We start from the raw sequence: 13,342 nt of genomic DNA, 5'->3' as shown, positions 1-13,342 counted from the left end.
ATAGTCAGGTGCGACTTATTTATCAAAATTAATTTGACATGAACCAAGAGAAATGAACTAACAGAAAACATTACCATCTACAGCCGCTAGAGGGCGCGCTATGCCGCCAGAGATGCTGCTCAGTGCTCCTGTAGTCCACACTGAGCAGTATATAGCGCCCTCTCTCGGCTGTAGATGGTAATGTTTTATCTTGGTTCTTGGTTATAAATAATTGCGACTTATAGTCCAATGCGACTTATATATGTTTTTTTCCTCGTCATGACGTATTTTTGGACTGATGCGACTTATACTCAGGTGCGACTTATAGTCTGAAAAATACGGTAATTGTCCTTCCAAAGATAAACAAAGGTCTTACAGGTTTGGAACGATGCTCAATTTTGGGTGAACTATACCTTCATTTTGGCTTCAAAAGTGTTGCCATAAGCCCTATTCGGACGGGACTAGTTTTACAGGGGGTCATTAGAGAAATCTGCGTTTCACAGACGTACTTGGTGATTTTAATCCCGTCCGAATCTGCCACGTCTGTGTTTTTTTCACACAACCTCTGTGATAATTCCAGAGCAAATTACCTACCGTTTTTCAGCAAACTCAGTGATCCTCTGAGAAAACGAATCCCGTCCGAATGCGAATGTCTGTGATTGCCGGTGATATTTTATTTCACAACGCGTTTCCTTGTGTGTTTTGGCCAACGTGAATTACCGTAGATGCTCTTACCGCGTGGATGTTTGATATATTTGCTTAGCGGCAAATAAATAATAATAAAAAAATAAAAATAATAATAAAATCAAGAGCAAGATCGCGTAAACTGTTAATACCGGCTACTGTAATATCAGCATCAGGTAAGATTACTCACGCTCATTTATGTACTCAGTTACATAATGTTTTAATTACATTTAATAAAAAAAAAAGGAAAACAAGTTAATCTAAAGGAACCACACATTAACATGGTTTTGTTATATTAGCCTTTTAGTATTTGTTGTGTAATAATACTAATGGCAATCATTCTGAATGAATGCAATGCACGCATACAGAGCGCGTGATCTGTGACGCCCAGATGCACAAACAGACCCTCCCACCTCTGTAATAAACACGGAGATGTTAGTCCCGTCCGAATTGGTACATGAAAATCACAGACGTCAGGTGGTAAGAATCGAAACTCAAACGTAGTTTAGAAAACTAGTCCCGTCCGAATAGTGCTATAGACAGGCATAATTCAGAGTCTGAGGACATAGAACATCCTGGGTTGCATCTAGTGGTTAAAGTCACTTACTGTATAAGAGTTATGTTTCAGCCTATGTAGCCAGTATATACACCAAGAACACTCGAACAGAGCCATTCTTGGAAAAGGTTTTTTATTTTTTATTTTTAACAGAAAAAGCTTTCCCCCAAAATATCAGCAAATGAGCATTTAGTAAGTACCGACAACAGTTTTTCAACAGTTCATCATGTCAAGCACAAACCAGTAACCCTCAGTCTGGTAAACATACTATGATTGGCACTGTTTATCCCTGAGGGAGGGGATCAAATTCAGAGTCCAGAAAAAGAGGGAAGGGAATGAGAGGGAAAAGCATGATAAAGAGGTGCTGGGTCTGAAACCAGTCTGGCAAACCTGAAAGTGACATTTGCAGCTGAGGTTAGGTGAGGTAAGGTGGTTTACCTGTGCCACACCTGTGACAGTAATAGCTACCCCCTCCGCTGTCTCTACATCCTCACACTTGGGTTGCAGGGTCATAATCTCAAGGGTTATCCTGTGGAAAACGCAAAAAAGGGAAACAAACCAAAAAAGTTGGCTATGATCTACGGGAAGAATGTCAAGCGGCATGAAAAAGGGAAAGGTGGGATTAAAGAAAGACGTGGAGCTAAACACAAACACAAAATGAATCTGTAGGGTGAAAATATGAAGACACAACCACTTGGTCAGCACAAATCAGGTGTTTTGACCGCGGGCTGTAATGGCAACCTCTGGATTCCCAGAACCTTAAAGATTATTTTCCAACCCACAATATTCCCGAAAGCCCATCTGATAATTTCATCATCCATTGCAGACTCAACAGTCAAAACAGGCTGACGTGAGACATTAGTTACATGAGCCATGAGCGCTGTGTAGACAAACTCCAGACAAGGAAAGTGAGAGATGACTGGCTCTCCTTCACTGCAGAGGAAGACCAAAACAAGAGTGGGGAAGAGAGCCTGAGAGCATGTGTATGTGTGAAACTTAGGAAATGTAACCAGGCCACCGTCCTGAACATCCTGAGCGCTTGAAATTGTTCTCACTGTCTCATTAGGTTGGCTTGTTTCATTCAGTATGATTACCTGAGCGACCCCTGTCACATCCAAGGGGACACCCTCCGAAGTTTCGATATTCTCACAGCGACAGAGGATGGTCATTATCTCCAGAGACATTCTATGTGGGGGGAGATGGGGGTGGAGGAGAGGGGGAGAGAGGGTGAGGAGGGAGGGAAGGAGGGGAGGCAGGACAGCACAATATTATCAGTGTGTTAACATATGTGAAAGGGGAGGACTGAGGTCAGGGTTCAAGGTTAGGGAGGATGGGCGCAGGTGTTGATTGCAGTTGAATCCAGACCATCAGGGAGTCACTGTCTGCTGCGTATGGAGAGATCTTTCATATCATGTCATTTATCTTTGAATTCTCATGACAGACTCAGAATGGATGTCTTTAGTCTAATTGTTATGCTTTAGTTTTGCACTACTTTCTGACACTCACACCCCTAGATCACTCTTTTAACCATTTATTACAAAGCAGTTTCCATTTCTGAGAAGGTGTTTATGCTACAGGTGGATCTGGACAAAATGCTGCACAAAAAATGATTAATTGTACATTTTTAAATAGATTTTAGTATAATTCTAAGAGAATTTTCATTACAATATAAAAATGGTGTGCAGGTCAACTGCATCACATATTCTTTATGTAGGCTAACAATTCAAACAAAGATAACAATTGTTACTAAATTAATGCTGGAATACACTCAAAATCTGAGCAGGTATTAAAACACTAAGCCTCTTACACTTGCTGACTTTGTAAATGGTTACAAAGAATAACTGGGTCTCATACACATACAGTGGTTCTAAACCATTTTCACTTAAAAGATCCCTTATTGCCCAAAAGTATGGAGTGAGTTTTGGTTCTTTATTACATGCGAGAAAATAAAAGATCTGAGAGAAAAAAAAAGTTTGAGAGAAAAAGTTATCACACTGATAGCAAAAAAACATTTCATGAGAGAATAAAGAATATTTGAGAGAAAAAGTTTTCATGCCAATAGCAAAAAATAATTATATTTCAGACTAAAAAAAGGTTTGAGAGAAAGTATTTTCTCATAGAACATAAAAAAATATACATTTGAAATTTTTTAAATTATTTCTGAGAAAAAAAATCTCTCTCAAAATACTTTGAAAAAAACTCAAATATATATTTTTTGCTATCAGTGTGAAAATATTTTCTCAAAAAAAAAAAAAAAAAGTGTTTCTCTCGAAACGCTTTTCTTTGCTCTTGATGCAATTTCTTGCTCTCGTGTCAGGATTTTGCTTTCACTGTGAGAATCGTGTCATGGGCGGGGCCACGTTCCTATTGGCCAGTCGGGTGAGCATCGTCTTGTCTTGGGAGTCGAACTGAATCATTACACCATCGTTCGGTTCACCTGCATAGATGCCGTCTCTGCCTTATGGCTAGTTAAGTTGAGCACAGACACTCCAATGTTTGGGTAAGATGATGACACACAGCTGGCTGAGCAAGTTCAGTATCACTGAAGATTAAACATTAAAAAATAGCACTCATATTCATGAATGAATGTGTATTATATTATTTGCTTGTTAATCGCTAGTAAAGCTAACCAGCCATCATGCTAGGTAAAATTGCAAACTCACCTGGTTTATACTATGTTTCGAGAGAAACACTTTTTTTTTTAGAGAAAATATTTTCACACAGATAGCAAAAAATATATATTTGAGAGTTTTTTTCAAAGTATTTTGAGAGAGATTTTTTTTCTCAGAAATAATTAAAAAAAATTTCAAATGTATTTTTTTTATGTTCTATGAGAAAATACTTTCTCTCAAAACTTTTTTTAGTCTCAAATATTATTATTTTTTGCTATTGGCATGAAAACTTTTTCTCTCGAATATTCTTTTTTCTCTCATGAAATGTTTTTTTGCTATCAGTGTGATAACTTTTTCTCTCAAACTTTTTTTTTCTCTCTCAGATCTTTTATTTTCTCACATGTAATAAAGAACCAAAACTCACTCCATACAAAAGCCCCTATTATATTAAAGGAATAGTTCACCCCAAAATTCTATCATTAATCACACACCCTCACGTCGTTCCGATCTTCGGAACACAAATTAAGATATTTTTAAAGCATCCCGTGAGCTCTCTGATTCTCCCATTGACAGCAACTGTCCTTACACAATCAAGGTCCAGAAACATTGCCTTTATTCAAAGCATAGACTTTATTCAACTATTTTTCTCATCCGCGTCACCTTGGCACCATTTTGGAGAGTATCCACTGAACGTAAAAAGCGCATGGTGTTTTGTGTCAGCTGCGTCACATGGATTATTTTAGTTTTCATTCAGATCAAAGCAAAAACAATGTAGAAACATATTTTTGTGTCGCAGCTGACACTCCAAATACTGTAGATAATCTCCAAAGTGGCACCAGGGTGATGCGGAGGAGATAAATGGTTAATTAAAATTTTTAGTTATTTTCTTTTGTGCACAAAAAGTGTTCTGATAGCTTTTTTATGGTTGAACCCCTGAGGTTACATGGATTATTTTACTGATGTCCTTGCTACGGTTCTGGACATTGATTGTGTAAGGATCCTTGCTGTCTATGGGAGGGGTCAGAGAGCTCTCAGATTCCTACAATAATACCTCAATTTGAGTTCAGAAGATGAACGGAGGTCTTATGGGTTTGGAACGACATGAGGGTGAGTAATTAATTACAGAATTTAAATTTTTGGGTGAACTAACCCTTTAACAGGCCAATAATACATATAGCAAATACAGTTGATTATTAAGGGTAAATAAGGGAAAATTAACCACAATTCAGTTTGTGAAGTTTCAAGAACCAAATAACTCAGCCGTTGAGGGGAAAAAAAAAACATATATGATTCAATTTAAATCTAGACTATGTTTTTAAGCATTTTAAGTTAGATTTTTTAAATATATTAATAATAAATTAATTTAAATAATTTTAAGTCATGTCTGGAGAACCTGTTTTGAGAACCACTAAACAACTAAGGATCTCACATACTACCAGACCTAAGTCATGCAGAGCACGGCAAATACAATGGAGACACGTGGTAAATGAAAATACCGGCTCTTTTGGCAACTAGCATCAACTCTACTGACTATAATCAGGGCAGATGTATTCCAGCTGTATTTTTGCTATAAAAATGTGGACATTTAAAATAATAAACAAAACAAATAATACAATAAAGATCCAATTATAATCACTAAAGCCGTCACTCACTGCAGGTTTATAATGTTTCACACTGTCGAAACTGTGTTGAAGTCCTTGCAGTTCAGCACAAGCTAACTGACTTGGGGTGGAAAAAGGGGCCCAGATGGCATACTATTTCTAGTGGATTGTTAGGTCATTGTAGCTCAACCCTAATATAGCCCAAACCCATTTAACACAGGATAGCTCACAGTCAAGAGACCATAGTCTAGGACTCTGCCTATATCTACAATGTTAAATATGCACAATCCACCAATATAGTTGTTGTGAGCAGTGAGTATGGCCTGCTCATCAATGGCCCCTTTCTATATACTTCAAACTAATTGATTTAATTTTTTTTCTTTCTAAACAATAAAGAAGAAGAGAAAAAGATTAGCTCTTTATTTGGACTGAAAAGAAACTGTGCATTTCCGAATGGCAACATGCACAAGAATATGCAGTAGGATCCACAACTAAATGTTTAATTGTATCCTTTGTGCTGCAGAAAGCCCTACAGCTCTCTCAATCTTTTAAAATTAGATCAATGTAGCTTTTAGAGCTGCCTGCAAACTAGATTACTACATGCTTTTTCAAGGAAGGGGGGATGGTAAGAGATATCCCACCCAGCCTTGCTTTATTTCTAAGCTATGTATTCAGCTGAACCCAACCCATATTTGCAGTTCTTTTTGACATTTAATCCCTCTTTAGAATTTCCTTAAAGTGACAGTTGTTCATCTTCCTATTGGCTCTAACAATAAAAGGATGAAATACGCATTTTCAGTGTAGCTTTTATATTTAAAACTAATAGCTGTATTTCTGCAATAGACCTTTTCCAAACATCCATGTGTTGTAACATGACTCTCTGATAAATGACCAACTTCCTGTACTCCTGTCAACAGATAGCAGGCAGTTTGGGTAAATCAAATAAAGTGTTGGTGAACTTCCCAATAAACCTTTCAACGGTTTCTTTAGTTTGACAGTATTTCCCTATATATATTATATTACCAAATTTAATCTGTGACCGTTGTGAATAGGGATGTTATTCACAGAGAGATCTCTTACTTCCGCTGTGCAGACTTGGAATGTGATCAAATCTACTGATCTGTATTTCCAGAGCTGTTTAAGCATAATAATCTTATGATCCCCAGCAGTGAGATACCAGAGAAAGATCAGATGCTCAGACACACACGGGTGAGTCCAGCGATTAAAGGCAGGTTAGCTCAGCAAACACTTAAAGAAATGAACAGGAGAGGAACATCAGAGAAAAGACAGGATGGTTATTAGAGATTGCACATGCATAACTTTCTCAATAATGATTAAAGAAAGAAACAAGGATTGGAAATAAATCATATGCTTCAGAATGATAACAGTTTTCTTATTTCATACATATGACTTATGGCTAATGTTCTAACAGTTACAAGCATTGTGTACCTCACCGAATGACACATATAGGCTTTTTACACTGCACTTAACCTTGGATTATCATCTTTTTAAATCCCACTTTTAAAGAAACATCATTTAAGGAAAAAAATTGACAGAAAATGTTTTATTGCTACAGTTATGGTCCAAGAAATGTCTAATGGGCTTGAGTACTGATATATGATACAAAGTTTGTGTTTAATGTCTGAAAGCTGTCTAAGCTGAAGACTATATCACTGAAAGGAAGAGCGCTCAACAGAAATGTTACTTCCCATCTAGTAAAGAGAGTTATTTTAGTTACAATCAATCTCTTTAGTATCCTGGGATAAAAACAATGGGCACAGGTGTGTGCACACTGGAGTTTCTGTAAAGTCGACATATTATATACTCACAAGTTTAAATAGCCTAGCCAGACAAATATAAGCATGCCGTGACTCGTCTCTAAAATGCCCACTCAGCTAAAATGCACATATATGGAGAATAAAGTCCTTCAGTCAGTGAGAGAATGATTTGTTTATGTTGTGAGCCAGTAAACACAATCGTAGGAGTGAATGTGAATGTACAATCTTACTTCTGAATGTCGGTGATAAGCCACCATGCCCAGGCCCAGCCGCCCACTGTATAGCTCTTCCCATCAGAGCCACAGCAGCCACCTGAGGAAATAAACACGGCATATTTAGTACAAACACACATTCCACACTAATCTCACTTTCAAACTCTAAAACATGCTTGCAATCGTGTGGGGTATTCTAGAATGGTATTATAACATTGAAATGAATATGAATTGTTAATAAATATTTCTTTTAAATGTTCTTTAAAGAACTCAAACCATATTTTTTCATTATAATAATCTAAATCTTTTAGCCCTTTTCACAAGCTATCGGTCGCTCACCATTTTCACCACTTACAAAAAGGTAAAAACCTCATACATGCCTCACCAAACTGGTTTATAAAATGCTAACTGAACAGCAACTTTATTATGACCACACGTAATGAAAGCCGTTGGAAAGCCCCAATGCAGTTACAGTCTAACCAAACCACTATGGTGGTTAAGTGTTTACAGAAATGATCAACAAAACTTTCTGTACAGCATCTGTGAAGATCTTACTACAAACACTTCAAAAGATTTATTTTGAAAGAAATGTATACTTTTATTCAACAAGGAAAGGATGCATCAAAAGTAACAGTAAATCCATTTATAATTGTTATGGTTTAAATGATAACCATTTCCACAAATTTTAAACAGCACAGCTGTTTTCGAGATTTATAGTAAGATTTGTTTTTCTCCCAAATACCAAATCAGCATATTAAAATTAGTTCTGCCATAACAGGAATAAACTCCCTTAATGAAATATATTAAACAGAAAATAGTTATTTTAATTTTTAATAATATTTTACAATATAACACATTATTTATTAGTAAATCTTACTGACCCCAAACTGAATGACAGTGTACAAGAACACAGAACTTTGATTCAAATACTAAGGTCAGACTAGTTTGATTATGAAGCTGAATCCCAAGGCCATAATTTAAACTAAATGTCTGTTATTATTTGCAAGACAAACAAACAAAATACTCTTCAATCATATAAACATCTTTTCCATCAATGGCGGATTAAATCATACACATCTTTTGGCCACATGAACATGCACATTCTATTTGCATTTCATTTTCATTATGTAAAATACTGTCTGTTGCTCATACTGTGATTTGGCTAACAAAGTAATGCTAAGGGATGCAAGCAATTAGAAGGGTAAGTCTAAAACAGACCTTCCAGTTCTCCATGATATCAAGTTTACGAAACAAGATATTTAGGCTATGTGTAGGTGCAAATGCAGATATTGTTGGGTCAACTATGAGAGGTGACCTGGATATCAGGGAGATAGTCTAGGATCTAATATATTCAGCTGTCAATATTACAAAATCCATTCATGTAGCCTGAAGTTTATGCATCAATCTGGACTCCTGATGTAAAGTACAAACAGCAGACGCCAGTAAACAACCATTAGGAAGGTGAGATATGTGAGGAACTCCCTCACAAATCTATGTATATGTGTCTGGTCCCCAGACCATTCAAGTCAGAGTTTGTCTCTCTTCATGTTGCAATGGAGGATCTGGAAACAATTCCAACAAATTTCTGTCATGTCTCCAGCTATTAGTGTGCAATCCTCAGCTGTTGTTTAATCAGCTGTTGATCAATCACGTGAAAGACAGACGAACTGGCCCATTAAAGTTTGTCATGTGTCTGTCATGTGACTATTTCATGAAACATGACCAATGTGGACACAATGTTCAGGCAAGTTAAGCAAAGAGGAAATAACCCTGCACGAAACTGTACAGTAAGAAATAAAAGAACTAGCAAATTTTGTGACCGTGTACACTTTAGTGTGCTATGACTTCCTGTAGTCTGATATCTGGGATTCATGCCTCTATCAGGTATATTTGATCAATTAATTAAACCATAAAAGTAGCTATAGCTCATACTGAATGCCTGCATTAAATGTGTATTGCCAAAGTCAGAGGTCTTGACAATCTTGATTGTATCCAGCAATTAAACAATATTTAATTTAGACTGAATTCATGTAAAACGTGTAAATTCATGTAAAACAAGCTTCTTATCGAATAAAACCTTTATATTTTGCTTTATATTTATACTTTATATTTATATAACCCCATTACTGCCTGATTTCCCCATTAAAAATATAAATTTAACCAAAAATTGTGTAACTTAGGAAACTTTCTACAAAGTAATAGGAAGATGAGTAATGTCAAAAAGAAATGAAGGCTTTGAACTGTGTAGACAAGTCCAGATTTTTCAGTTTCTAACACACCTGCCTGTAATGATCAAGTGCTCCTGAAGATGTTATTTATTTGGTTCTAGTGAAGGGAAGTTCGGATCGTTTAACTGACTCAGACCTTTTGAGTCTCGTTCATCAAATGTATCAAATCTTTTTTTTTTTTTGTCAATTTTTTTATTTTAGCAAAATGTAATTATTATGTTAACATGTCTACTAGTACACAAATGTTGATTACACTATAGACAATAAAAAAACTATAATGCTTTAATAAACAGAAAAGTTTCATTCATAGTTTACCTGGGTCTTCAGACTATGATTATCTCACCTCACCTCTTATCTGACGTCTTTGGGTTTGAGTCATTCCTTCATCACGTGACAGCCTCATAAACTAAACCTATGCTGTCTGAGCCGGAAAGAGAATTGATTAGTTCATCTTTCAAATTGTTGTTTGTTCTTTTGTCACTTGATGTGACAGCATTGGATAGAAAAATGTATTTCCTTACAAACGTGTGCATAGTTATTATTATCATCATCATCTTTATTATAATTATTTACTCTTACAGTTACGTGATGCGTTTCTAGTTTCAAATTGTAGCTTTTAATTTCTTACAGTGTTTACATGTGTGAATTTCTGTCATGATGGTGCTTTTCCATACACTGAATGTTGTAACAATGGTAATAAAGAGTTGTTTATTATTATTTAAAGGGTTCATATGATGCGATTTCAATTTCTCCGTTCTCTTTGGGGTGTTAAGAGCTCTTGGTGCATAAAGAAGATCTGTAAAGCTGCAAAGACTAAAGTCTCTAATCCAAAGTGATATTCTTTATCAAAGTTAAGACTCTGCCACGCCCCCCTAAAACGGCTCATTCAAACATCCCCCCACATGTCTACGTCACTATATGGAAATATTTGCATAATGCCTCCCAAATGTCCACACAAAGAAAGAAGGCGTGGTTTCAGTAACTGCAGTAAGTGTTGAAGCAGTCATGTCAGGGAGATGCTGTGTGTATCTAAGCGAAAGCAAAAGCACTTTATTTGGCCTTCCGAAAGTAGATGCATTAAGGAATCTTTAAGATTACTTACAACAAAAAAGGAATGCATTTTATGGACGACCGTTTTGTGAACCTAGGAGAGGAGGTAATTCTGACTTTTCTACAACAAACTGGCACTTCTGAATCAGCTACTGTAAGTATGTTTTGTTATTAGTTTAAGTATTTGCTATTGACTGTTCAAATGCAGAGTTTTGCGCGTCACGTGTGTGTGTGTGTGTGTGTGTGTGATAGAGAGGGAGAGATGGAGAGAGAGAGAGAAAGAGAGACAGGGTCAGAAGGTGGAGTCAGCCGTCTTAACCTTCCGTGGCTTGTGTACTAGTGAGGCTCGGTTTGCGAATGAATCTTTTGATTTAACCAGTTCTTCTCAGTGAACCAGTTGAACCTTTGAAACGGTTCGTGTCTCCAATAAGCATTAATCGACAAATGACTTAAGCTGTTAATGTTTTTTATGTGACAGACACTCCCTCTGAATCAAAATAAACGAATTTTCCCGGAGTTATTCATTTCCTTAAAAAGTACACTGACTGCACTGCTGTGAAGAGAAAACTGAAGATAAACCCAGAGCAGAGCCCGATGACGAACGTACACGCCCACTGCTGGAGCAGTGCTCGTTCTCGAGTCAAGAACTGGTTGCATCGGTTTTCGAATCACCAGTACACTAAACTGAGAACCGATTTGAGAACCGATGAGCTGATGATTCTGCGCATTCGTGATTCAGCGTGAAAAGCACGTCTGAACCGAACTGATTCTTTTGGTGGTTGATTCTGAACTGATTCTGTGCTAATGTTATGAGCACGGGTAAACTGAAGGCTTGAATGAAGGGCAATCTGGCAAAACTTATGTTTATTTAATAACAAATAAATCGCAATGGATTATAGTAAGTGGATAATGGTTTCTGCGCTGATGACACCTAATTTATTTACTTTATATCTTCAAGACTTAAATCCCTGTATGCACATTATTGCTGTTACTGTATTTAGGTGCGTTGTTGCAATACTTAATTGTTAACTTTTCATGATTATGAGGTTTTTAACTGACTAAAGTTATGATTACTGACTTTATATATTTGAATGTTCGATAGACTTGACGCCATTACATCATCGCCAATGACGTCGTTATGTCAAGCGTAAAATAACCGTTTTTTTCAACCAGTTTATTGAATCGACCTGTCTGAAAGAACCGGTTCGTGGAAAAGAACCGAACTTCCCAACCCTATTGTGTACTGCAAACATACAAGCTTCATCACTGTGTCTGTCACGTGACTCTATTCCCCTTTCGGGCTTGAACTGATGGTAAAGCTAAAAGAATTAGAAATCGACTTTACATTAATTTTGAAAGATGAAGCTCGCGATAATGGAAAGGGGCAGACTGTACTTGTCAGAAGGAGGAACTTAGTATACAGTGATGAGTTTAAGAGAGGCAGGGCATAGAGGACCTACAATAACGTACAGTATTTGAAAAATAATGGGTTATTTGAACATTAAAGCATGTCAACATATTCAGTTACACCAAAATATTATCTTTATAAAAGCATCATATGTTTAGCTTATGGGGCTGTGTCACGTGATGAACGAAAGACCCGAAAAACCCGAAGACTCGAAACAGGTGAACTAATTTCAGTACAGAACCCAAATTCATAGGAAGCTGCGCATGCGCGACTGAACGAATCACACCCCAAGACGACTCGTTCGTCACGAGCCACATTAAAGATTCGTTCAAAATGAACAAATTATTCAAGAACGACCCATCTCTAGGGTTCAGTTGTGTTTAATCAAGGTTGCAGGAACAACACTGGGCACCCCTGGTCTTGATTGATACCCTCTCTATGAAACAAGACCACTTTATTCTGCAGCGAAAAACGTTTTATAGTAACGTTAGTCTTCAAACAAAGGTGGCTTTACAATATTTAAACTAATATGGACGTGGCAGCATCACACAAAAATAAAATGCAAAGAGTAAAAAAAACTAAACAAACAAAAAACAATACGTAAATCGTGTGTTTAATCTAAAGAATTACACGCAATCGATATTCAAGACCGAGAGGATTTCAGGAGAAAAATCGATTTCATTGCGCAAGCACTTCTAAATTACACAGAAAAGAGCATGAGACAGGCACAACAACACAAGCCGACCGATGGATTGTTTTCTTCCATCCAACACAAACTACAAAGCAACAGGCAAGTACGGATGGCTAACGTTACACACTAACGTTACTCGACTGAAATGCTTAAGATAATATGCGTTAATTTCTTAAAATACATGTATGATGATGATTTACATGCACATTCTACGTAAACTACATTTCAAATTGACATAATTACAGACGAAAATCGGACTGCTTTGAGAAAAGCTGAAGGCAGTTGATAGGATATGTTACCTGATACCACCAAGGCTTCGTTTGGTCCTACCGTGTGGCAATTCCCCATGTTTTTCCGGAACGAAGGCTTTATAAAGCTATACAGAATGTGTGATTACTAGTTTTTTTCCCAAGGACGATGGAACAGTGTATTAAAAACGTTCAGATACAAAGACAAAAGGCACTCAAAGCAGTCTAGGGTTCACCACATTCCTCCCGATTTCTGCTCGCGTGCATCAGAAGTCACCGCCCTTCGGAGATGACT

At 36.9% G+C, this 13,342-nt stretch overlaps 1 protein-coding gene across 1 annotated transcript in view; it reads right to left on the bottom strand.

The window, feature by feature from the left end:
- The window catches only part of flot2a (flotillin 2a), a 23,709-nt gene extending 10,367 nt beyond the window's left edge, over positions 1-13,342 (bottom strand). Inside the window, exons 1-3 of the mRNA XM_052556461.1 lie at positions 13,099-13,342; positions 7,441-7,522; positions 1,658-1,748 (exon numbers count right to left, since the gene is read on the bottom strand). Of these exons, the coding sequence (XP_052412421.1) occupies positions 1,658-1,748; positions 7,441-7,522; positions 13,099-13,147 (222 nt within the window). The 5' untranslated portion in view covers positions 13,148-13,342. The remainder of the gene's footprint in view (positions 1-1,657; positions 1,749-7,440; positions 7,523-13,098) is intronic.

The sequence above is a fragment of the Carassius gibelio genome, chromosome B5 (genome assembly GCF_023724105.1).
Source record: "Carassius gibelio isolate Cgi1373 ecotype wild population from Czech Republic chromosome B5, carGib1.2-hapl.c, whole genome shotgun sequence".
Lineage (NCBI taxonomy): Eukaryota > Metazoa > Chordata > Actinopteri > Cypriniformes > Cyprinidae > Carassius > Carassius gibelio.
Note: the sequence above shows the minus strand (reverse complement) of the source record. Positions and strands in the feature narration are given on the sequence as shown.